Raw genomic sequence first — 27,512 nt, 5'->3', positions numbered from 1 at the left:
GCTTAGTATATTGATGATCACCTAAGGCCGGGCCCTATGTGTTTTATCCAGTAGTCAGTGTGTGTTGATATAGGCTTGGAACATTTTGGTCTTTCTTCTTTTGAGAGCAAAAAAAGTAGCCTACAAGAACTTGCACCAGCAGCCAAGGTTGATAGAAAGGCCGCAGTTTATAGACTGTGGCATCAACCTGCCTTTCTTTAAATCCAAAGTAAGATTTTAGCTCCAACTTCTGTTAATCCCATTCAGGTGCCCCCTTTCTCTTAAGGTAAAAATATTTGCTACCTTTCTAAAAGGAAGCGTGGCATTTTGTATTGAGTACCTTTCTGTGAATCTAACATAAGGATATAAACCAGAAATACTAAAAAAGAAAAAAAAAAGATGAAAACACAAAGATCCTTAATTTTTAACTCAATATTATGTGTAATAATTAAAAATTGGAAAAACCAAATGGTCAGTTTTAGGAAAATAAGGAAATTATGGCATACCCATACAATGGAATTTTATGTTGGTCACTGAAGAATTTATGTAGTTTTTTTCTTTCCCGTAACATGGGAAAATGCTAATATTAGGTTAAAGAAAAAAAAAAAGAAACTGCACACTGTATAATTTCAATTCTCTTAAAACTTTAAAGACTGAAAGGAAATAGGCTAAAATGATAATAGTGTTTCTTTCAGTTGGTGGGATTTGGGGTGGTTTTTATATGTTTTCTTTTTTTTCTTCTCTATTACTTCTGTACTTTCCCCAAGTTTTCTATAATAAGCACATACTACTATTATAATCTGAAATGTAGGGACTGTTAGAAAGTTTTAAAAGCTCATTTTGTTTCCTTTGCTGACTCATGAAAATGGTCATAAGACGAGCAAAAAGTTGGTCTGAAGCAAGCATTCTGCATCTATAGAGCCTCCATAGACTCGACTGAGACAAATCTTTACTGGTAATTTGACTGGCTGAAGCTTCAATCCTCCCTCTCTTTAGTTAAAAAAGAAAGCTTTTTGTTTGAGCATAATTTCAAACTTATGAAGAAGCTGCAACATAGTACAAAGAATATCAATATACCCATGCCCAGATTGACCTACTGCTGACATTTTGCCTTTTTGCTTTATCATTTGCTTTCTCTTTAGATAAAAATATGCATACTATTTTGTATGATAAAATATGCATAATATATCATTTATTACATGTGGCCCATTATGTACCAACGCTTAAGTATTTCCTAATAATAAAGATATTCAATTAAAAACCCATTGCACAGTTTTCAGCCTCAATAAAATTTAACATTGATACAATACTGTATTTTCCATCTACAATTAAATGTTTCATTTGCCCCAGTAAGGCCCTTTGATAGCTCACTTTTTTTCTGTAGTACAATATCCAGTCTAGGGCCAGATATTGCCTTAGATTGCTCATTAAGTGATCAGCCAGGACACTTGTTCTGCTCCAGATTTATCTAATTAGCAGGGAGAAAAAAAATGCTAACATCCTTCTGCAAAAAGTAAATATATGAAACTGTCCTCTTGTTAGTCGCTTTGGTAAATAGGCAACTCCATTCCTTTAGTATTTGTACATAGGGTCTGGATTATGGTCAGCTACATTTCCAAATGCTCTTTTGCAGGATAGTTGTCAGAATTGTTGGGAACACATCAAGTGGTAAAAGCAAAAACTGATCCACCAGCAAAAAGCAATTTCATACAATGATCTTAAACATTCTTATGATCTTGGTGACTTTGTGAACTACTGTACTTGTGTCCTTAGGACAATAATTTTATTTCGTAAAGAGAATGAAAGTACCAAATAAAACAAAGCCCCATCATGCCTTCTCTGAAAGCAGTACTTTACCAATAGGCTTTTCAAACCAAATCACAGTAGTTTCATTCAGGTGTAACTCTCTCTTCCAGTAGTTTAACCTTTTCTCCCAGGTTTTTGCATTGGTATGCTTATATTGAAATTGTTTTTCTAAAGAAAGTCTTTTCTTTCCAAACTGTTATGAAGGTACAACCAGGGCAAATCCCTTTACAAAGAGAGGTTCTGTTTAATACATGCTATTCCAGGTGCTCAGAGAGGCCTCTAGAAACAATGCCTCCTTGATCAGATTGCAGTGAGTTCTGGGCAGCAGATAATCCAGTCTAATAAGATCTCCTGGTCCTTGTCCATTTCACTTGGTTGTTCGTGAGACTGAGGGTGGGGAGAGCATCGTTTATCTCTGTCTGAGACCTCACTGCTGTCCCCCTTAAGCAGACCATGCCATGCTCCCAAAAGCTGTGTAGACCCTCAGGACTCTGAAGTTACCAGATCTCTTGGATTATCCTGCTCCACTTATGCCTGTCTGCCTACCGTGGGCTTGGGTTTTTAAAGTCGAAAGCCACAAACCTGAACTCCTTTCATGGAATCACAAGATGATACCTTATATGGCTAGAAGGATGGAAGAAACAGAATGCCATGGTATTTTGATGCTTTGTCCTTTCTGAAGTCAAAGCTATTTTATGTTTGGTAGATCGGGACTGGGCGGTGGGTTCTAGCAATGTGTCTGTTTTAGTTTGCCAAAGGCTGCCAAGGCAGTATACCAGAAATGGGTGGCCTTTACAGTGAGGATTTATTAGGTTGCAAGCTTACAGTCCTGAGGCCATCAAAGTACCCAAATCAAGGTGTCACTAGGAGATGCCATCCCTTTATCCTCTAGGTCTTGTTGCTTCAACTTCTGCGTTCCTCTCTCTCAGGTTCTGTTGATTTCAACTTCTGCTATCATGCTATTCTTTCTGCTCCTTTGTCTGTCTTTCTATTGCTGTGGGCTTTTTTCTTATATACTCATCCCATTTATAAAGGATTCCAGTAAGAGGATGAAGACCCACCCAGGGCTATTCCTTACTGAAGTAATCTAATCAAATGACCCCAACTGCAGTAATCTAATCAAAGGGTCTCACCTTCAATAGGTTCACACCCACAGGAATGGATTAATTTAACAACATAATTTTCTAGAGTTCACAAGAAGACTCGGTATCTTTTTCTGCAATAAGAATTAGAAGTCCCTTGATAGCTTATTATATACAAAAACCTATTTAAGAGTTTATTGTTTTTTGGGTACAAGTGTTACCAAGATGTAAATCTATTGTTAATGCTCAATTTGCCATGTTTTTGTCGGTTTAAAAAATTGATTTCTTTTTTAAATATAACCCCAACACAATGGGATAAGGGAAGGGGTCCAAAAGATCCAACTTAATTTAAAATTAAAATGTGGGGTCACATGAATTGGGAGGTTACCAGGAAAACAATATTTTTTGTTTGATCAAAAAGTAAAAAAGTGAAGATAGTGAGATTTAGTCCATATACAACTGACCATACATTGTACTGAGAAAGATCCAAAGGATCTCAAAACCATCACTTCTTAAAACTACAGAAAATAAAAAACTGTAGTCCAGCTTCAAGTGAGAATGGGGGCTGCTTGAGAACATGAATCAATTGCTGTTCTCTCATTAAATCCTAATTTGTGCTATTACCATTCCTCTTTTCTCTTTCTTGCACCCCTTCTCCTTTCCCCGTTCTCTTCTTTCCCTTTCCCTCCCTCTTTCTTTGCAAAACGTTTGAGTTTGGTTTCCCAATATCCTGTTGTCCTACAAATTTTGAGGGGATGTTTGAAAACAGATGAGTAGAAATTGACCAGAAAGTACTTGTGGGGGCTCTGTAAGGTGATAAAGGGAGGAAAAAAGAAAAAAAAAAAAAGACACAGTCTCTCTTTTGTCATTTCGGTCATATTTCTTTTCCTTTTAGACTATTCAATTCAGGCTGTTTAGAAAAATGAGGAGCAACAAAAAAAAGGGCAGGGAGTGAGAAACAAAGGAATTGGATATATCATGTTTATGGTGTACTTAGTTCCTGATGAGCACATTTTTCTGTCCTTTGCTTTAGTAATCAGTAAGCACTTAACTGGGACAGTGATGGCTCTGGTATAGTTACTTAAAGCACATGACATAGAAAAACAGCATTTCCTTTAAAGTGATGTCCGTGGGGCTGTACTGGTATACTCTTTCTCAAACACCCTTTTTGGTACCCTCAGCAGCAAAAGGACAAAGGTCTCATTCTGTCAAAATAGATTATAAGCTATCATTTCTTAATTCCTTAGTTCTTACATCTGTCAGTTGTAACTGTTCATATGAATGTGCTGTCTCCCCACATACCTTGCAACACAGCCAGTAGCACAGGGCTCTGGGCACACAAGTGCTCAAGAGTGGGAGGGTGTCTAGAGCTGCCCTGCGCTGTATGGTAACCACCAGCTAGGTGGACTATTCAATTTAAAATTGGGCAAAATTAAAAATTCAGTTTCTTAATTGTACTTTACGGCTATTGGACATATTGGACAAGACGGATGCAGAACATATCCACCATCACAGAAATTTCCATCGGCTAGCATGGGCTAGAGCATCCATGAACCAATGTACTTATCCTTTCAAGACTAGATTGTTTTCAAGCCATTGAACTTTGGAGTTTTTTCTTAATGATTTATAAGAACACGTGTTATTAGGGTTTTAAACAAAGATTTAAAGGTGGGTTCTTTCTACTGAATTGCCGTAGATGTGAATAATTATTTTTCAGAATTAAAGGAAGCTTCTGTGACAGTAGTGCTTTAAACTGTGCAAAAACTAGTGAATAAATTGGTTGATATTCTTCCATCTGATTTGCTTCTTTCAAGTGGGACCCTTTTGGCCCTGGGCCACTGGAGAGCGGTCGGTCGAGGTGAAAAGAGAGTGGAAGAAACCTACCTCTTCAAAGGCCAAGGCACCTTTATAAATGCTTAAGTGTTTGGGTTTAATTAGAATGGAAATGGATTAGCTTCTTGAGTGGCCTTAGGCAGAGAAGCAAGAGAAGCTTGTGGAAGTCCTGTCCTGTGGCTGGGGCAGAGGTGGGGCTGGAGGAGGCAGTAGAGGTAAGGATTTTTGGAAGAAAGCAGCATCAGAATAGAATTTACAACAGCATACCTGGGTTCTAAACTTCTAGATTTACCATTCCTTGGTTATGTACTTTCATTTAATTGCTTTTACTGACTTCCCTGGGCCTCTCTTTACAAAGTTAGAAAAAAAGCATTAAATATGCCATTAGGAGCAAAGCACCCAGGGTCTAGTTTACCTCTCAGCTGTATGATTTGGGGCAATTTATTTAACCACTCCGTTTCTCAGTTTCCTTATTTGTAAAATGGTAATAATAATAATAATATGTAAGTTGTTAGGAAGAGTGCATGAGGTAATATGTGCCCAGTGGTCAGAACATTGCTTGGCCATATGGTACGTGGTCCCTAAATGCTAGCAGTGCTGAAGGTGAGGATGTTAGAGATGAAACAGATGGTGCATCGTCATCATCACCCCCACCCTCAGCATCAGCCCCTCCTCTCTATCATTTCTTAGGTTCCTGACTCACTTACAGAAATAATGGCCATGGACAAGGCAGAAACATTCTGTTTAAAATAAACTGTACTTATTCAGAGTCAACATGAAGAGGGGATGGGGTGGGCCTCTGCTGGGTTCATTTGCTCAGCTCAGCAGAATAGGCCATGACTAGGCTAGGAAGGGTAAGAGGGTTTATTCGCTGGTGGGAGACTAGAGATATATGATCTTAAATCAGCCTTCCTGTTAAGGTATTTTCTCACAGATTTTATACCGATTGAAACAAAGAAAGTTAATTATAGGGTGACATTCCTAAGGAGAATCCAGAAAAAAATTAGTTTTTGCTTTAATCTTAAAATACACATCGTTCCTGGGATCTGGTAATCTTGGGTGATAAGGATGGGGGTGGTGGTACAGATGTGACAATGTACAGATAACGACACATGCAAGTAAAGGTGAGGAAGCACATAGTTACAGCTATATCTCTGTGTGCCTCCTGACAGGTGAGCAAGAGTTACATTGAATTTTTCTAACATTATAAGGTACAGTAGTACAGTACAATGCCTTAATGTTTAAACTACACTGGATTTTTCTAGTACTATAAACACTGCTACCTTAAAAGAGCTTCTGAGAAATGTGGTTTTCTCTGCATACCAGGTCTGAGGGTGAATTTGTAGGGTTATTCTTTTTTAGCTCAGGTATTAATCTATTATAGCAGTACTCTCACATGTAGACAGACAGCTTCTTTGATAATGAAATGAGACTCCTTAGTGGTTTCATACCAGAATGTGGATCTATTTTTTTCCGCAGTTACCTTTTTCCTAAACTGCCTACCAGGGGTCAGCCAACTTCTTCTGTAAAGGGCCAGATAGTAAATATTTTAGTCCTTGAAGGGTATATAGTCTGTTGCAAGTACTCAACTCTGCCTTTCTAGTGCCAGGACAATACATGAATGAATGGGCATAAAATTTTACTTACAAAATTTATTTGGCCCATGGGCCATACGTAGGCTGCCGACTCCTGATCTATACCATAGATTTGTCATCTTTCTCTCTTGCCTCCTGGCAGTTGATACAGCTTGGATCAGCAGCTTGGTTCTTCTTGGAGCCTTTCCTGAATTCTAGCAATTAGTATTCAGCCTTACCTTTAGCCAGTACCATTTCCTTGTCTGCTGAACGTCTAAGTGGCAAAGCAAATATCTGTGAGAGCTCGGATAATATAATAGTTGTTTTTGCATTTTCTATTAAAAATTGTCCCATACCTCTTATATCTCTTCTTTATAGAAATCAGCTTTTATAAGAAGTCTCAAGATGTGGCCTGACACAACTTTGTCTCTTTGCTAGACTGGAGTGGTAGGGAAAGGCGAGGGTGGCTTGGGTTCCCATCTGTCTCTGACCTTTCATCTGCTGAGGGAACTGATACACCTTGAGTAGAGAGGACGAGTAGATTCTTCTAGCTTGAGACTTAGCTCTGCACTGCTTTCTTCATAGAGGAACTGAGAGGATAAACGGGGTCACATCCGACATCTTCTTAGCTCGGAACCCATACAGTGCTTCTTGAGGAGAACTGGGAGGAAGGGCGGCATGCGGGCTGTGCTGCTCAGGAAAAGGACAACCTTAAGGACACTTTTTTTTTTTTTTAATGAGATGATTGAGACTAGGCAGGCTCATTCCTCCAAGATTGGGTTGTAGCACTCAGGAGGAGTTGTGGGTAGCAGAAATCACACTGGCCTGGGGGAGCCGAGGTCCACATCTGGTTCAGCTACTAAAAAGCTGATGCTATTGGGCAAGGCACTTGCTCTGTTTGTATCTCAGCTTTCTTGGTAAAATGAGGAGGCTTGAATGCATCAGAGGAGGGCCACCAAATTTTGATCAATGTATACAACTTATTTTTTTCCCCAACTGTGAGTATAGTTACTGTCCTGCCGATGTCTGTCAGAGGAAACATTGCCCTGATTGGGTCCAGCCACGTGCTATAGAGTGGAGTACGATGTGCTGCTGCTCAGAGGTGAGAGCCCAGGCTTAACCCCAACCCAATGGCAGGGAAGGACTGTGCATTCGCTGCAACATAAAAGAATGTTACATCAAGCCCCCTCTTTTAAGCTTGAGGAAAGTTCGGGCAGAAAAAAATTTCTACTTAAATCAGGACTCCATTAGGGAGGACCAAGAGAATGTACAATGCCTCTGTGTGCTTGTAGGGGCAGTATGAAACACTTATGTAGCATGGCAGAGATGGAGCAGTTATTTAGAACTATGTTTGAGTCTTTTAATCCCTTAAAATGTGTCACCAAAGCATATAATATTCCAGCATGGTCATTGCTTGCAAAGGAGTTGAGAAGCCCTGCCCTAAAGTCTCATCCGTCACTGCGATTTCATGCTGAGGGAGCCCTTGGTCTCCTCATATGGGCCAAAACAACCCAGCCACAAGCAGAACCCCTGAGAACAGCTGTGTGTTGGTCACAAATGGGGACACTTCTAGTGTGGACATACCTGGGAAAGGCTTCACCTGCTTTGGAAAAGTTGCTTAAATCTTATGCTGGCTGACCAGAGGTCAGCAGCTCCCAATCACCTGTACAGGGCAGCCAGCTTCTGGGATACTTTGCTGGCAGTCACCCTCTCTCAGTCTAGCTAAGTATTAATAAGTTTAGCCTGTGGTTACACTGAAACCGTCTTAAACTTTAGTCTATTCTTATCATGACTCATTAGTGTGAACATGACTCTCCTCAGTAAAGGGGCTCCTAAATTACCCATTCACCACAGATCAGTGCATCTTTGTAATTTGTTGGAAATATATGTTTAAGATTTTACAAGATAATTTAAAATTGTTCCTTGGGGATGGGGAGAATGTCCCTCATGTGTGGTGGGAAAACTGGGGGTATAGAAATATTTTATTTCACTTCCAGAAAGGCAATGTCAAATCTGTTTTTGCTTGCAGTTATAGGCTAAGCTCCCTGCTGGTCAGCAGGTGGCTCTTCAGAAGTCCAGGCAAAATTTGGTCCCTTGGATTTTGGCCATGAGAACCACACATTTCTTCAGAGAAAAATTCAAAAGGAATATTAGATTAGGGAGTGCGTGTAGCTCAGTGGTTGAGTGCCTGCTTTGCATATTCGAGGTCTTGGGTTCAATCTGTTTACTTCCTAAAAAACGAACAAACAAAAACAGGGAAGTTTCTTTATCTGCAATTTTAAACAAAGCAAGAAGAATTTTTAAAAAAAGAAATATTAGATTAAATGAGAACTATTCTCTTAGTTACATATTGCTACCACTATGTTGTGCTTTTTGAAATGTTATCTTGTGTTTGGGGATACGTATTGCTACCACTTTGTCCTGCTTTTTGAAATGTTGTCTTATGTTTGGGAGTGGCCAACATCTTTATGTTGAATTGCTTTCCTAAGAGAAACTGAATGATCCGTCTCCCTGATTCTGAATTGATTGCAATTGGACTGAAGCAGGAGAACATAATATAGGAAGTAAACATTTCTTCTGTACACTGTGCTACCCTACTCTGAACTGATGGAGAAAAGTTTGAGATAAGTTTTAACCAAGTTCACCTTTAAGGAACTGAAGGCAAAGGCAATTTCAAAAAAGTGACTCTAATTATTAAACTGCTTAGCTTGTGTTTTCATTTAATTAGATATATTTGAACATCAAGTTCAAAACACTGTCATGGGACCAGGGCTTACTAGGCTTAACACCAACTCTTTACTTAGACCTGGGAGACAGCATAGAGTGGTAAAAGCTGATGGCCAAGGAGTCAGATTGACCCAGGTTTTGAATATCAGCCCTCACTGAGTAAGTCAGCTGAACCTCTCCTCAGTTTTCTCTTCAGTTATGTGGGTATAACACCTACCTCGTGGGATTGTTAATGGAGGTTGAATGAAACCATGTTGGCAACATTGATAAAGCTGATAGCTTGGTTTCCTTTTCCTTCTCTTATCCCACAAGAAAGTGAAAGGGATGAGCTATACTGATGTTTTCATGGAGAGCTGAGGTCAGGGCAGAGGGAAAATTATATCTGATTTTCACCCCAGGTAGAAGTCCATTAAGAAAGCACATGGACCAGAAGAACGGCTGCAGGAAAAAACATCTACAGTAGCAACTTTGGCCATCAAATGCCTTAAGTTCACATTGACCAGTGTATGTATTAGTCAGGATTCTGCAGAGACATAGAACCAACAGGATCATCTATCTATCTAGCTAGCTAGCTATCTGGCTATCTCTCTCTCTCTCTCTCTGTCTATCTAATATTAAGAGTGTGAAAAGAGATGGAAAAGACAATGACAGTGACAGTGTGGCATGGATAGTCTGATTTTAGCCATTCCAGAGAGTGAAAGGAAGAAAGGCTGCCTGCTCAAATAGTGTGAGGCACACCCGTGAGGTGATAAATGCAGTGTGGGGAAATGGGAGAAGGAAAACACCATGCCTGGGTGAAAATGGAAGCCTGCTCAGTCGGGGAGCATTGACTGGGGGAGGGGAGCTCTGCAAAAGAAAGGGAACTTGTCAGGCCCTGCTTTTGTTCATCTGTACCACGAAGGTCTTGGATTCAGGTATCTCTAAGGTTCTCTTCCATTCTAAAATCCTGTTCTTCAGTGATGCAAACACTGAAACGTGAAGTTTAAAACAACTCACAACCAAACCCCTTTGCTATCTTAGGTCTGAAACCCAAATACTAAATTAAGTACTGACCAGCCGCTTGGTGGTTGGAACTTTTATTTGTATAACTTTGATGTGCCAGTCTGTATTTAAAGATTGTTCTTAGGGGAAATGATGTTAAGAACTAGGACATAATTTGCTTAGTTCACTTACTTAAAAAGTTCAGACGCTGTCCTTGAACTGAGCTGTGTTTGACATCTTGAGTTTCTGAGGATATATAATATTTTTTACTTCTTTCATTCTATCCTCTGTGCCCAGCCCACTACTCAAGCAAAGCAAAAGATAATGTTGTCCCACCTTTCCTAGTGTTGTTGTTTGCCACTGTAACAAAGTACCACAGATGAGTTGGCCTAAACAATGGAAATTTATTGTCTTTTGGTTCTGAAGGCAGATGTCCGAAATCAAGGTGTCGGCAGGGCTATGCATCCCCTGGGGTGGCCGGGTTGTGCTGGTGGCCGGCAGGCCACGATGGCCCTTGACTTGTGACATACCCCCAGCTTTGTTTCCATCTCTCCGTCTCTCCGTCTCTCCTTCTGCCTCCAAATTTCTTCTCCTTTTAAGGGAACCCTATTGGGTTAGAGCCCACTCGAATCCAGTTTAGCCTCATCTTAACCAATAACATCTCCAAAGACCCTATTTACAAAGAAGTTCACATTCTCAGGACTGAGGGTTAAGGCTTGAACATGCCTTTTTGTTGATTGACTCAATTCAATCCAAAACACCTAATGTAAGTAAGCAAAAATGAATCTCTTCTCATCCATGTGCCGTCTTTAGATTTTACTCAATACGTGTCTCCTTCTTGGTTCTAGGTTCTTATGAATCCCAACAGCAGGTTTGAGAACTGTTTCCTTCTTGAATGGTGGTTCAATTCAAGGATTGGTGTGGGAGAATTGGTTTTTATCCATAACTTCACAGACCTTCCTCTTTTCCAATTGTGGGAGTGGATTTGCACCTGGTATAACTTTCCTGGAAGTTGCAGTAGTTAGATGACATAGCTTGAGCAACAGGAGGCTGTGCCCTGGATGTATTTGAACAATGCTAGTGTACTCTTCATTCAGATTTCAGGAATGACTTAAGAAAATATTTGATTTGAATTAAAACTATCATACATGATATACAGAAATTTTTAAAAAATGAAATGTATTAGGAATTCAATAATAAATGAATACTTCTCCAGTTCAGTTTTGCTCAAATTAAGGCTATGGGGTATTTGGTGCCAACATAGGCAGAATCAGGAGGTGGTTTTGGGATACAACAATGACATAAACTGTGACTACTGAAGTATTTATTCTAACTTCGTAAGAAAGGTTTCTTCTACCATTTACAGTTTTCTTTGTTTTTCATTAACAAAGACTTGTATCATATTTACCGAGTGCCATATCATGTTCTAAGAATTTTTTGCCCAGGGTCACACAGCTAGAGAGTATCATAGCTAGATTTTGAACTCAGGCAGCAGTTTGATCTAGAAACTGCCTCTTGACTCTTAGAATCTGGGTTTACTGTCAATTACCCAGTGCTAGAAATTTTTAGATTTCTGTGGTTGATTCCGCCCCCCCATACTAAATCAAGGAAAAAAACTTAATTCCCATAGCAAAGCCCACTTGTTCTGGAGTAAAACCATCACAAAATTGTCATCCAATTTTCTGTAGAAAGATATTCCTGATTTCCCCTTTTATTCATGGAAAATTTGAAGTAGAAATTTTTTCAAGTCAGATGCCCAGTGTCTGATGTCTCAGAGGGACTGTTTTAAAAAATAAAGGCTGTTACAAATAAAAGGTGAAGGAGTCTTGCTAATCTGAACTCACATCTGTTTAATCTGGTGGTTTGCCGACTACCAGGCAGCATCCATGGCGACGGCGGCAACTAAAAGAAGTCCTTCCTCCTTTGCCAGGTAGACTCCTTGACTGGAAATTCCAGACAGCCATCCTCTCTGTCAGCCCAATTTTCCTATGGGAAGTAGAAGTGAAGTGTAAACACCAGAAAGCTGGGCTGAAGGGAGCAGGTTATTCTGAGAGGCTGCTGTGTCCCAGCATTCCACACCCAGGGCTGCCCCGTGCCCCGCAGGCATTTTACCGAGGCAGGAATAGGCTGGCTGTTTTCCACCCCAGCCCCACTCCACAACCTTTTCCACCTTTGCTTCCAACAATACCATTTCCAGCAGACAGCGCCTTTCTGTTTAACTTCTTAGAATGTTTGAGGACTGTACAGCACACTGAGCACAAAAGCCTTATTCGCTATACCCGGAAAGAGCATTATCTTGTGTGCAAAGTGTCAAGGAGACATGCCCTTTGCCCTCAGAAGTATGAAGGTGAGGTCAAGGGGATCCAGTCCAAGGCATTGTCACCTGAGACCCAGGCACTGGCAGCTTCTTCCTCTAGGCTTTAAAGGGAAGGCTTGATTTTAAATGTTTATTTTATTTCATACTTTAATTTATCCAACTGACAGGTTTTGAATTTAAACTATTAGGGGTATTGAAAAATGAATCAGGAACCCCCCCTCCAATAGGGCTAAAATATGAATGGGAAAAAAAACCCTTGAATCAACATAGTCAGATTTTATGTCAGTGGATTTTGCAGAGGAAGAACGATTTGTAGAAATCTGTTGATCATTCTTCACGAATAGATAGTGGTTAACATTGCAGTGCAGATACAGAACTCAGAGTATTAGGTTTGTTGATGATATATCACACCTTAAAAATAGGTGGGTTCAAGTTTATAAATTAAAAATAACACCACTGTATTTCATGAAAGCGAAGAGCCCATGGATTTGAGGCACACTGTTACTTTATACACCTGTAAGGAAGAAAAAAACAGTGCAGTCGAGCTATGGCATGGCATTGATTAAAATATGCATCAAATGTCTTAGAATCAGTAAAATATGTTACTGTTTTCCCCACAATCTTGCTGCTTTTCCCTGGAGTCTGACAATACTCTTTTAACTGTTGTTTAGTCCCATTTTGCCTCTCTTTGTCCTGTTGGTAGCATGTGGCCCTCTTGATTCCCTCCTCATTGATGAAACACTTTCTTTCTTGGCCCCCAGGACGCAACACTCTCCTGGTTCTCCTTCGACTTCCCTGGCAGTTTCTGCTCTATCTCCTTGGTTGGTTCCTCCTCGTGTCCCCAACTTTAAACAATGGAGTGCCCTGGGGCTCAGTGATTGGACCTCTTCTCTTCTCTACCTGCACACTCTCCCTCCTGGGTGAACTCACCCAGGCCCACGGCTTTAAGTACTGTCTATCTGTTGGTGATTCCCCCATGCATGTATATCCAGCCTGGAGCTGGTTCCTGTGCTAAAGGTGCAAATATCCTCCCACCTGCTCAACAGACTTGCATGATGTCTAACAGGCATCTCACACTTAAGATGTCCAAAACCAAATCCCAAATCATACCTCCCATCAATGACTCAAAACAGAAAGTGGCTCCTCCAGTCTTCCGCTTGCTCAGGCCAAAAACCTTGGAGTCATCCTTGACTACTTTCCTTCTTTCTCATTCCACGATGACCTGTTAGCGAATGCCATTGGTTCTACTTTCAAAATCAGTGCAGGAGCTTCCTGCGTCCTATCACCTCCACCGCCACCACTGGGCTGCTAGCACCATTTCCTCTCATGTATTATTGCTGTGGCCTCTAACTGGTCCCCCCATTCCTTTAGTTTTTTCTTCCTGTTTAAAGAGACTTTAGGTTACATAAGTGATACATCAAAAATATAAGGGATTCCCGTGTACCCTACCCTTTTCCCCTTCCACACTTTACCACATTATTCAGTTTATTCTTGACAAACCAGCTGAGTGGTCCTGTTCAAATGTAAGTCAGATCGTGTCATTCCCATTGAAAATCTCCAGTGACTTCGCATCATATGCAGAGTAGGGGCACACGGGGCCCTATGTGCTCCGCTCCCTTAGCCCACTGGCTTCCTTTTTCCTTTCGCCCTAGGACGCCCCTGCCCTCCTCTCATTAGCTCCGGCCACGCAGGCCTCCCTGTCCCCCTTCCTGCCCTCGACCCTGCTCTCCCCCTGCCTAGCACTGCCTTCCCCCAGGTAACTGCACCACTGACTCCCTTACCGCCTTTAGATCCTGACTCTCGTTGTCCTCAGTGAGGCCTTGTCTCATATAGGACAGAAGGCCTCTGCATCTAAAATTGCTACCCCATCCAGCTCTATGCCCTTTCCCTGCTTTGCATTGCTCCTTAGGACTCATCACCATCTAATGCTATAGACTTTTATTATTTATCTTGTTTACCCCTTCCCTAACTCCCCATAGAATGTAAGCTACATGAAGTCAGGGATTTGGGGTTTGCCTTGATTTTGCTCACTAACATATTCCCAGTACCTAGAATGATGTCTGGTGCAAAGTAGACACTCGGTAACTTTTTTTGTTGAATGAATAAATAAACAGTTTCAAATATTTGGGTTAGCTTCAAACAAAGAATGAGACAAGGAAGAAAGAGGGTTTTAAAAATCTTTGTCGCCATCCCCCACTACCCTCCATGAAATGAGATAAAAGATTAGTTTTCCTCACAGCATCAGTGATATTTATTTCATCCATCTGGAAAGTGTATACTATTTTGGGAGAGTTTGTCATTAGAAAACATTCTGTCCATTAACCCCAAGGTATCTTTGCGTGGTGTTTTTTCAGTAGTTCCTGAGAGTCACCTGAGCACAAACTATCTATTGCACTTTCAAGATAGTGATTAGTTCTTCCTTCAGAAATCACTTGTGTGGGAAGCAGATGTGGCTCAAGTGATGGAGCTCCTGCCTACCACTTGGGAGGTCCTGGGTTCAGTTTCTGGTGCCTCCTGGAAAAGAAGGGCAAGGCAGTGGGCTGGCATGATGGGCTGGTGCGGTGAGCCGACACAACAAGATGATACAACAAGGAGACACGAAGGAAACACAATGAGAGAGACAACAAAGCAGGGAGTGGAGGTGGCTCAAGCGATTGAGCGCCTCTCTCCCACATGGGAGGTCCCAGGTTTGGTTTCTGGTGCCTCCTAAAGAGAAGATAAGCAGACACAGAGAGCAGACGGTGAGTGCAAACCCTGGAGGGGAGGGGGGATACAAAAAAAAATAGAAATCAATTGGGGGGTTTAAATCGTATCTAAACAGTTTTCTAACTTTTTGTACATCAGCTCTGGAGGGAGTATTTTTAACTCATAGCACACCAAGCTCCCAGTGCTGATAGAGCAGTTTCCTGTGTAATGAACTGCAAGTTACCCCTGTTGATATACCAATTTTTAAACCATCATATGATAATACTGGTTAAGGAAAACACATAAACACGTGGGTCCATTTCTTTTAAGAGTACTTACTCAGTTATCAGGCCAGACAGGCCACAGCCTGGACAGCTTATCTTGGCCAAAAGATTCCGCTGTGGGAGCATCGGGGAGGGCTTTTCTCCTCGTGAGCCCTGGCCTCTGAAGTAGAAGTGCTGGACAGTGGTCAGTGGAAGAGGCAGAAACTCTTACAGAAGCACCGGATTCCCATGCCGGGAAACCCCCAGTTTCCACCATTAGTTAGTGAACATACCATGGGCCTGCCTTCTGCTTCTTTCAGGGCCACACGGCAAGAGCATTTGCTGGGTGCTCTGTGGGGCTCGAGTTACTGATGTGGGTAAGAGAGGAGGCGTGACAAAAAAGACCCTTATTCATTCATTCATTCAAAGATATGTATTGGATTCCTGTTACATGCTAAGCTCTGGGTACATGCTGGGGATAATGGTAATTAGAGAAGAAATGGGGCTGGGAAAGAAGGTGGTCAGGAAAGTCATTCCTGAAGACATGATCATTGTTCAGGGAAGAACAGGAATGCTGAAGCCCAGCTTTTATTCTGATTTCTGAACTTGATCTCTCCCTTCCGCTGCTCTGTAGGACCATTGTATGTACTGTGCCCTTCACTGCTGCTGATGGGCAGAGTGCAAGCCTGCGTCTATTGGCAGCGTGTCTTTTGGGGTGGTAGTAAGAGGGAGTTGTCTTGAGCACGCGTCTCCAGTTTTCCACCTGCTCCCCTCAGGAGACTGCTGGGTGAGTGTTGAGAAGCCAGCACAGGGATAACTGTGGAGTCATATCTCCTGGGAGGAGGTTGTGTATTAATTGCCTCCATGGGAATTTCCTCACTTATTTGTCTCTCTACCTCTTTTTCTAGAAGAACAATGATAACTGAGGTTATACTTAAGAAAGAAGAGGCAGTGGGAAGTCTTGAGTCCTTTTACATGATGAGTTTATTTATCTAGTAGACGTTCCCTCTTTGTCAGAAGCCCAGTTGCAAGCCGGGAGGACCATGTTTGGTGATAGATGGCCTTTGTTTCCTCCCACACTTTCTTCACTCTCCTCTATACCTCAAATCTTCCAGGGAAGGATTTAGTATGCATTCTTAATAATGACACTCATTTCAGATATTTATCTCCAAAGGGAAAAGAGCTTTAATACCTTCTCTGATTATAAAGGTCAATTCAGGTTTTTATCAACACGGGAGGAAACCTTTTTTCATACTGGTGCTGACATTGGGCTTTATAAAAAAGGAGCCTCAAATTAAGGTTGTCACCCAGGTAACAGCTAATGTAGGGTTTTATAATGCACTGAAAATGCCATTTCCATAAAAACCCAGTTTATAACCTCGAGCCTCTATTCTTGAGCTCTCTCGCCGCGCATCAGGACTGTGTCTGCTTACTCGGAAGAGTGCACTGAGTAAGTTGCAGAGCTGCAGTTTGAAATCTTATCTTGTGACTGCAAAGTTCATGATCTTTCCACTAATTGTAACTTAGAATTCACATGCTGCTTCCCTGGGGATCATGGCCACCTTCTCAGACACAGCTCCTGGCGTGTGCAGCCTCTGGTTTATAGGTCTTGGCTCCTTCGATGACTCAGCCATTCCCCCAGAGCCCAGGACCTTGTACCATAGGAAGAAGCAAGGCTGAGCTCCGTGCCCCTGCCTGCCAGCCTTTCGATGGGTTGAGGATTGTGTTGCTTTCCAACCTAAGAAAAAAGAGGCTTGGCACCATGTTCCCCTAAACAGTTCAGATCAGCACCTAGTGTCTGCCTCCAGTCTTGATGAAGACTTTTGGAACTCTAAGGGAACCGATGACCAGGGTACCCTGCCAAGAAGAGAGCCTGTCTTCAGTTCATTTACATCATCTCACATGGAGGTTAATAATCAGGGTAGGAACTTTCATTGTCTTTTGAGTTTTTTTTCTATTAATAAAATGCTTTGAAAAATATTTATGCCATTTGGTAGCCTAGCTAGAGAGGGTTGCTTTAAATTGCTGTAGTTACAGTGGTTGGCAAACAATAGTCCTGGGCTAAATCCTACCTTCCACATCTTTTTGTAAATAAAGTTTTATTAGAACACAGCCATGCCCATTTGCATTGTCTGTGACTACTATAGACAATAGAACCTGCTACAATAGAACTGAGTAGTGGCAAAGCCTAAACTACTTACTATCTGACCCTTTACAGAAAAAGCGCCCCGATACCTAGAAACTTTTCAGATACCAAAGTTTTAAAGAAAAGAAATAAACTTGCTGACTCTGGAGAAAACTGTCCCAGCGTCTGCCTGGTCAGTGATCAGGAGGAAACCCATACCATGGCTGTCAGGAGTGGGTTCAGATCTAGACTTGATGACCATGCCACGGAGCATAGTTCCTGTGACTAGCAGTGCCCTCCACCATGCCACATTCTCTGTTAACGACAGTAGGGGCACCACTAAGTGGCTGGATGACCTTGAACTGGTCATGAACCTCTACATCAGATTCCTCACTGATAAAACTTTAATACTTAAGAAAAAATTTTTATATGTATTATATATATCCCCTATAAAAGTATATATATAACTATATACACATGTATATTTATACTGTGTGTGTATATATATATACTGTATGTGTATATATCTACAGTTTAAAAGAAATATGAAATAAAAATATGTAATACATACACAAATGTTATATATATTTATACTGTGCATGTGTGTATATAATTTTAAAAAGAATAATAAAATTAATACAAAATAAAATGAAAAAATCGAAAGAAGACCTGTATTTCCACCCCCCCCCCACTTCCAGCTTAGCAAACAAGCTTGCGAATACCTTTGAAGTCCTTTCTGTGTAACTATGGAGCCATGTTCCCCTCTCTCCCCCAGAAGCATCTATCTGAAATTGGTCATCCGACCACTTTTCTTTAGTTGTATTACTACACGTTTCAACTAATCAATTTATTGTTTAGTTTTGCTTAAAACTTTTTTTCTAAGCACAGAACATTTTCAAAACCCACTATATTGTGTTTCATTGGTGTTGCTTCATTTTCTTGGGGGTCAACTCATTACATCTTAAAATTTCACATGGGGTTGTCCAGTGTTAGTTACACAGTGGCTCCTCAGTAATCCCCCTCGAAATATCCTGCAGGCTTGTATTTTCTCTCTTGGTGGTGATGGGGGAGGAGTGGGGTTGGTGGTGACAGGGTGCAGTCAAGTGTGCAGGGACCGCAGTGACTATCTCTATTGTACAAATGAAGAAATGGATGTGACAGTTAGTGGTCTGCCCCAAACTACACTGACATTGGCATTATGGAAATTTAAGCAATGGTCCTACATACAAGAAAACACAGTCATGTTTTCATGTAAGATACCGTGGGCTGTCGTCAAACTGACCTAAATTGAGAGTCAGGGACTAACAAGCCTTTTGGTATTTAGAAGAGTCTACCACATCTACCACAAAATGCTGGCTTCTTCCATAAAGTTACCTGTGGGGTTTTAAATAGGACATGGGTTTTTTGAGGAGCCTATTTGCTTGAAATCAAAAGCTCTGTATCTGGTTAAACATTGCTATGAAAACTGAAAAGTAATAGGTTCAAGTATATTATACTACTAGAGAAAATAGTGTGAGTGCAGTAATGTCTCAATTTGTGGCATTCCACTTTTTACAGTAGGAGAAAACAAAAACAGGCTTCTACTAGGGAGTTATTTTTTAGAAACAGTATTCAGGGAATTAACTCAGGATATGTATCCAGTCTTCCAAACCATCTGCCTCAATAGGAGTGCACAGCAGATAAGAATTTATGTTGAGGAATGACGGAGTCCTCCATTATAAAAGAAACTTCAGGAATTATTTTTGGAGTTTTCTTAGGCAGAAGTTGGTAGTTCATTTTGTAAATATTTTCCACAACAACTGATGGGAGCAAAAAGGATTGTTCCCCCAGGTTAACCTTTATTTAATTGAAAAACCAAAATGATAAGCTCGTCTTTATTATCCTCTTCCTGTCTTCCCCAAGCTTCAATTGTGAACTTGGCCCATTTTTTAAAAATTGAGGAATAAATGTTTTTAAAACTTTGTTCACTACAAAAAGTCTGATATCAGAGCATGTGAGCATGGCCTCATTTAAAGACATGGCATTTACTCAAAAGATTCATCCACCTGTTTTGGTTAAATACCAGAGCTCCCATATAAATTTGGGCAAAGCCAATGTGTATTTGCAGGAGGAAGGAGATGCCTAAGCATGTGACACAGGGAGGGCCTCCTAGAGGGTCAGTCGCAGGTACCCATCCTGAGTGTGTGGATTCAGAGATTTGAGTTTGTAATTGTACCCCATATTCATCAGATTTGATGAAAACAGACCCACACTGAATGTACAACTGATAACCCAGAGTGATGGCAGATTAGCGGGAACAGATAACTGGCAGGATAACCAACCTTGGTCATGTGCTAAAAGCATTTCCCCCCTCTCAGTGGTTATGAATAAAGAATTTGGAATGACCAGCCGAGTGAACTGGTTCAACTCCCCGACCACTAACCTTTGTGGCATTGGGCAAGTTTCTAAGTGTTTGTCTTGTAACACTGGGATGTTAATACCTTGTCAAGATGCTCATGGAGCTAATGCCTTATATCTGACAGAGAATAGTTATTATTATGCTATCATTTTGGCTGTTGTCTTCATTTTAACTGTGCTGGCCAACTGAGGAGACTGAATAATAGATCAGGAAATTGCTTACTGGTTATAAAGTTAGAGTGTAAGAAATTAGACATTCTTAAGGAATGCCTCTAAAGGGCTAGAACAGCTGAGTGCATTGCCAGTCTGTAGACATAAGGGGCACCATTCCCAGAATCTGGACACCCTTTACCCAAGCAGTGCTGTGGAAACTCCACTGCGGTTTTAATCAGTGGCATACCTTTTTTTAGACACCTTTAGTCTGGGAGCCTCAACTTGTTTTGGTTACAGTTGTATGTAGTAGCAACAGAGGAATCACTCTGCTTCCCTTGTTTGGGTTGGCTTTAAAAACATCTTTCAGGGGTGATTTATTCTACTTCTATGATGTGTTCTGGTTCCACATAGGAGGTGAAATTTGTATGAGGTTACCTTACTAAAGAACGCCCAGGATGAGCTGTGCCAACTGCTTGTGGCAAGGCAATATCCTTGGGTGTATAACAGTGGGAAACTTGCTTCTTCCTTAAAGCAGAGTGGCCTTCTATAAAGACCATGTCTCACATGCCTGTGTTTTTTGATTTTATTTTGTCTTTGGTGTAGGTATTGACATCTTGAAGCTAGTAGCAGCCCAGGTGGGAAGCCAGTGGAAGGATATCTATCAGTTTCTGTGCAACGCAAGTGAGAGGGAGGTGGCTGCTTTCTCCAACGGGTACACAGCGGACCACGAGCGGGCCTACGCTGCCCTGCAGCACTGGACCATCCGGGGGCCAGAGGCCAGCCTCGCCCAGTTAATCAGCGCCCTGCGCCAGCATCGGCGCAATGATGTTGTGGAGAAGATTCGTGGATTGATGGAAGATACAGCCCAGGTATTATAGCCCTGGTCATCTGTCCTGCCCACTAATGTTCTGTCCCTAAGCTGCAGATTTTATCAGGTATCCATAACCAGGAAAAATAACTGATGGTGGGTGTTTAGGTTCACACATATACACACACATATCCCTGCTTTCTGGGGCAGTGATTCTCAATGGCTGTGCTTTAGGATATCTAAGGGAACTTTCGAAAAATTTATCCTTGGGCCCCACTGCTGGCCAGTTAAATCAGAAGCTCTACTGGGAGATCCCAGGAGTCAGTACTTTTAAAAGGTCTTCACGGGATGCTGTGTCTAAGTTGAGAATTCCTTTCTTTGGGGGGGGTATCATCTAGTATTAGCATGTGCAGCCAGATATACTCCCTGTTACCCATTTTATAATAAGTCTAATTTTGCTTAACCCATTTTGGACCAAGAGGGAGGTCTTTTTTTTTTAATTCCCTCCCTTCCTGCAGAGGATGTTTCTGTGATGTGGTTTAGGAAGGCTCAGTCTTACCATTTGAGGATGTAGGTGGTGCTTGCAGCGGTTGGTAATGGGGTTGTCCTCCCTCTTGGACTTGTTCAGTCCCATACATCTGATGGGAACTGGGGGATCCAGGAAGTGTGATTTATTTAGGGTCAGTGGTCAATGAACCCAGACTTTGCCAGCTTTGAATCCTGGCTCTGACATTAGCTGGGCAATCAAGGGTGAGTTATTTCAACTTTTTCTGCCTCTGTTTTCTCATTTGTAAGTCTACCTTATAAGGTTAAATGCCTGATGCATTGAGGGTGTTCTGCAAATGGCAATTATGATCATGATGTACCTCATTTTACTTAGCCTTTCTTTAATCATAGTGTGCTCCCCTGAAAGGCCATGAACTGAGTGCAAATTTGGGTATTGAACCATAATTCCCAAGGACTTGATTAAAGTTCAGGATGTATTTCCAAAGAAAAGAGAGTGCTGCCTCTTAGACTTGATAAAAACCCCACTTAAGACTTAAAGAGTCATTCTGTCTGTGTTATTATTCCAGTGGTCAAACTCATTACCTAAGAGAAGTAGAGATTTTTTCTCCCTATTAACTCTAATTCACTCTCATTTTGTATCAGATTTTGTATATTGAGTCTCAGTTTTACAAATTTAAAAAGTCCAAATGCTTTTGGTCTTTTTATATCACCAGTGTAGAATTAATATTTCTTCACTATTAAAGTAAGCACTTATCAGGTAGATCTTTTGTTCAAGAGACTGTTTGGATAGATATTTATAAGTGCTCATTGACTCTGAAAGTGGTCTTTAAATATCCTAGCATATTTTTAACTTAATTGAAATTTCAGAAAAAAAAATTATTATTAGTGATAAGCACTTAAAGGCACACATACGTGTCTTGTGACTTTCTGATATGGTTAACAATTAAAAACTAGGCTTTAAATACTTGGATTTGGGGAATGGCAAGGGTGATGTTTACCCTTCAATTAAATAAAATGACTGCAAGTTAGAATAAAGGAGTCCATAGGCAAAGCATTACTGTGCTTCTTTGGAGTGTTGGCTTTTAAGAAAGAACCAGTAGGCTGCTCAGCAAACTTGAAGAAGGATTTAGGTACCTGGGAATAAGCCACTAGATCTGGATGACTGAGGATTAAAAAAAAAATGCAATTGATGCAAAGTTAGGATTTGGTTAAACGGAGTATTTAATAAGATGGAAAGATGACCGTAATTCGTTGTTAAGAAAACAGAAGGGTGACTTTGTTTTGTATTTCTCATTAAAAAACAAAGCAGAAAATGACAAAGCATAGATGTTAATGTTAATCGTTATTAATTCTAGGTTGTAGAATTAGAAGTGATTTTCCTTTTTTGTTACTATTATTTTCTATAATGAAAGTCTATTACTTTTGTGATTTGAAAAAAATATTTTTTAAATGACAAAGCTGAAAGAACCCCAGAGAAAGTATAGCTAGAGCTTGATTTTACTCTGCTAAATTGAGAGAGGCAGATATCCTTGCCTTTCTTAGCTCAGGAAAAGCGGTTATATGACACTTGTTAGGACTGAATGAGGTTTGCTATGTTGGGTCAGAGTCAATAAAAACTCACTTCAATTTTGATTTCTGTGAATCCATCTCTTTTCTCTGTTTGTAGTCAACCATCACTTGGAATTTGGTTCTTACCTTTATGGTACTTGCTCATTTTGGGTGCGGCGGTGTTGGTACAAATAACCTTTTTATGTTTCTCTGATGATTCCATTAGGGCCACAAATATCTACTGAACCCTTACTTTATTCCAGGCACTGCCATAGGGGCTGGGAAAGGTAGACCCATGGAAAGATAAGAGGAGACCATATATCAGGGAGAGTGGTTCATGATATAAAAAAGATTCTAATTACAGCTACTTCTTCAGAGTTTTTTTCTTTTTCTTTTTTTTAAGTGACATTAAAACATCCCTATAGCTTTCTCTTCAGTTCTAGTATAGCCTACTTGTTATGATGGGGAGTGTAAAGGCAATGCTAAGCATCTTGTTCCATGTTTTAATAATGAACACCATTATCTGGCAATATTCTGGACCCAGGTCTAACTAATTTAAATAGCCAAGGAGTGTGGATTTCTGGCTGCCAGTCCTTATTAATGGCACAATATGTAACTGTCTGTTCATAAGCTTAAGTCTGAGATTTGTCAAATCACACAAGAGAATCAGAAGGCAGGGGGCATAATTTAGACCTATTTTTCCCATTTACAGTGTATTTGTAGTCCCTGTGTATTGTGGTACCGCTGGGGATTTGGGACTTTGTCCCAGGAGTTAATAGACTCTTAATGTATAAAAATGACTGGTTTTGTTTTTTTTTTCTGTTGGTTAATGTTTTTTTCTATTCATGAGCCTGAGAGCACCTATGTTATACTCCACTCAAAGGATTAGCCTCAATGTGTCTTTTAGTTACCGTCTGTCAAAAACAGCTGGTGCGTTATTAACCATAGTGAACTATTAGTCATTTTTTAATAAACATATCCAGAGTTCTGAGTTTTTATCTGCAGTTTGAGATGTATTTTTTCAGCACACTCTTCTTCCAAATTCATTATCCAAACTGAACCCAGCCCTTCCAGAATCATTTCTGTTCTTTCCTTCCAGGGCATAATCATTTGGAAGAAGCAGCAAAGCACTGGGATAATAGTTGGAAGTTACTGGGATTTTACCAAAACCATTTTAAAAAACAAAACAAAAATCTCCTGATACAGCATTCCAAATTGTATGTTATCTCTTTTTCTATCTTTTTACTTTCTTTTTTTCCCTGTGTCTTTATTTATGGAATGTCTCTTGTAAGTAGCATGTATTTAATTTTTTTTTTATGCAGTTAGGGCAATGCCATTTAATTAGAGAATTCCAGTCTGTATACACTTTTAATGTAATTACTGATATATTTGGTTCTAAATTTACCATCTTATTATTTGTTTTGTGTTTGTCCTGTCCATTCTCTTTTTTTTCTCACTCTGTTCTTGAATTCTTTTGGATTCATCAAGTATTTATTCCGTTTTTGCTTCTTTATTAGCTGGTTAGTTACACACTTTTTACTTAACTTTTTCATTGGTTGCCTTGGAGATTGCAACATGCTTACTTAAACTATGAGAGACATTTTATAAATAAAGCCTTAGAACACTTTACTTCTATTTGTCCCTCTCTTGTATTTTGCTTTATATTGTGATGAGTTTTAACTCTACATATGTTTTGACCCCTAAATAATGTAATTATTGTTTTACACCATCAGGATTCACTTAAATTTCCTTGCATTTTGCTCTTTTCCATTGTTCTTCATTCCTTCTTGCAGTTTCAACTTCTACCTAGGAATACTTTTCAGTGTAGGTTTCCAAAAATAAATTCAGAAAATGCCTGCCAAGTAGATAGATAGATGGCATTGTGTTTGAAGGATACCTGGAAATAATAGAATTTTAGCATAACAGTTTCTTTCAGTACTTTAATGGTATCATATTGTCTTTCAGCTTCCTTCACTTACATTTTGAAGGCTGCTTTAGTTGCTCCTTTGTCTTCTTTCTCTGGCTTTTGGAAAGAATTTCCCTTTTCTTTCCATTTTGGCCCTTGAATCCTGGCTGTCTTGGTAGCCCTACAGTGTCTTCAAAGAGATCTATATATTTGGATTTTATCCAGCTTTCTAGGGCTTGTTGCTCTGTGCAAGATAAATACCTTCTAGCCAGAGGTGGCAGTGGTCCAAGTGGAAAAGAAATACTTTTTCCTTTTTTGTCTGAAACAAGCTGATCATGCTTAAGGAAGAGTGAGGAGGCTATTGTGGCAAGAATAGCAGTAAAAAGGGGGAAAGTGATAAGAGATGAGGTTGAAAAAGTGGCAGGTTGGGAGGCGAGATCACATAGGGCTTTTGGCTTTTACTCTGAATGGGATGGCCCACCATCGGAGGGCTGCCTTATAAATACATCCCTTTGCTTAAGATAAATAGGGTAACACGAGGATAGCATATGTGTGGATAACCATTCCTGCTATGGGGTAGGGAAAAAACCTTCTAAGTCAAGAACTGTTTTGACGGGTGACTAGGGCTATCATATGAGAAGAGCACATATTGCCAGCATATTTTTTTCTGAGAAACCAAAGGACCACCGCTCATTCCTTTTATGTCATTTTTATATTATTTCTGTATAACAACTTGCTGACATATAGTATCACTTTTTTGTTGTTTTTAAAACTTTACTTTTGGACTAAAGTTTCATTAAAAAAATGTACATAAAGAACTTTTTGAAGTTCTATTGAATCATAGGTTAAAACATTTAATATTCTCTTACCAGAGTCCCTTGATATCTACCACTGTAGGCGTAGGAGGTCTGATAGCGATTTCTATATTCCAAAAACATGATGAAAATCATACATTTTCCTGAGAAAATACTAAAAACAAAGGCTAATTGAAGCTATAATGTCAGCTTGCTAACATTGCTTATCTGATTCCTAAGAGAAATGCAAATGGCAGTTATTCATGCCTTTGAATTAAATGAGAAACACATTCTCCCTTAACATATACAGTTTATTGGGCCAGACCTCTCCAAATGGATCTTGAACTGAAGCATCAATAGACTGAGGACACTATGCCTTTATATAATGTGTTGGAATTTTTGAACATTTTATTTCCTGAGCTAAGGAAGCAAAATGGAATGAAAATTTCACAGGAAGCATACCAAGCTAACTATGCTTTCACCTAGACAGAAACCAAGGACTGTGTATAGCAGAGACTACTTTACATGCCTACATGCATATTTGTCCTTGCACCTGTATATTTTCCTTTCTCTGGAATATGTAACTCTTCCTGATAACCCCAGTGTGACTTTTCTGAGGAATCTCAAGAAAATTTGACAAAAGTGTGGGCATATGTCCCCTTCTTTTTCACTGGGGATGAACTTTCCATTGCTAAATGGCAAAGGAGATGATGTGATTTTCCTTTCCTTTTCTTAAAAATTTCTATTACATGACATATTACTGTACCATGTACTTTGGGCAGTGTAAAGATGAGAAAGACCAAGTCAAGGAAGCCTGTAGTTGAATGGGAGAAACTTATACATACTTATATATTCTAAGGCAGGGGCTCTTAACCTGTTTTGTTCCATGGACCCCTTTGCCAGTCAGGTCAAAACCACGGACACCTTACTAAGTCCACACTATCCTGTGTATTACTTAATAAATATATCACACTCGCACCAACACAAGAGTAATGTTCTTTTGAATTTCAATTCAAGCTCACAGACCCCTTGTTAAGAGCCCCTGTTCTAAGGGAATGAATCTGGGTGTGGGGTTGGGGGGAGATGTGCTGAAAGCACAGCTAAGCAGCCATTAAGTCTCCAACCTGGAGCATCAGTGTGGAGATATGTGCTGGGTTCAGTTCCTATCCTGGCAGCATAATGGCTTTGGGGACGCTGGATAAATTACTTGGCCTCGCTGTCTCACTTCCTTCATGAGGAAATATGATTACCATTAGTGCCTATCCTGTGGGTTGCTGTTAGAATTAGGTGAGTGTTGGCCACAGTAAGTACTTGGCAAATATTTACTATGAATATTTGCTATTATTTCCGGGCTTTAAAAGCAAAGAGAAATGGAAGACTTTCTAACTAGCTCCCACTCATACACAAAATGGATCCTTTAAACCCTAAACACTGAGGGTCGCTTAACGTGGGTGGAGAGATTCCACCAATTCCAACTTAAAGTGGACCGTTGAGCAGGAAGGTTGCCATCTGGGTTCAGTGCCCAAGAACCCGGAAATCCCCGCCAATTGTAAATATTTATTCCGCACTCCCCATGTGAATGTTTTTAGGCTGGCTGGGATGTTTTCCCCAGTGAAGAAATAAAAGAGACCGTATGTGTTAGTGTTAACAGTCTGGTCCCTCAGTGTCTTTCAGAAAAAGGGAACCAAGATTAAACACCTGGATTTCTGGTTTTCCTTGCAGTTCTGATTTCCATGTTATTTTATCTCATTTTTTATCTTTGCTTTGAGGGACTTTGTATATTCAGCCTAAGGCTTAACCAGTGCAATCTGTTCCCCCCTCCTTGGATAGGGAGGAACCCTGTTTCTTCTGTGTAGGAAACCCTGAACAAACCATTTCTCTGACCCTGAGGTTTTTCAGTTTTGGATGGGAGTTTGAGGGCCTGCTCATTAAGAACAAGCACAACAATTTCAAGTAATAGAAAGTGTGGGTTTAATTTTCTACTTTTCCCAATGATTGGCAGTTTTAAAGATTGCTACTGATCAGGC

At 40.3% G+C, this 27,512-nt stretch overlaps 1 protein-coding gene across 1 annotated transcript in view; it reads left to right on the top strand.

Moving 5' to 3' along the window:
* TNFRSF21 (TNF receptor superfamily member 21) overlaps window positions 1-27,512 on the top strand; it is a 72,744-nt gene that overhangs the window by 25,844 nt on the left and 19,388 nt on the right. The window contains exon 4 of the mRNA XM_004452797.4: window positions 20,526-20,791. Within this exon, the coding sequence (XP_004452854.1) occupies window positions 20,526-20,791 (266 nt within the window). The remainder of the gene's footprint in view (window positions 1-20,525; window positions 20,792-27,512) is intronic.

Source organism: Dasypus novemcinctus, chromosome 11, assembly GCF_030445035.2.
Source record: "Dasypus novemcinctus isolate mDasNov1 chromosome 11, mDasNov1.1.hap2, whole genome shotgun sequence".
NCBI classification, from domain to species: Eukaryota; Metazoa; Chordata; class Mammalia; order Cingulata; family Dasypodidae; genus Dasypus; species Dasypus novemcinctus.
This window is presented reverse-complemented; position numbering and strand designations above follow the sequence as displayed.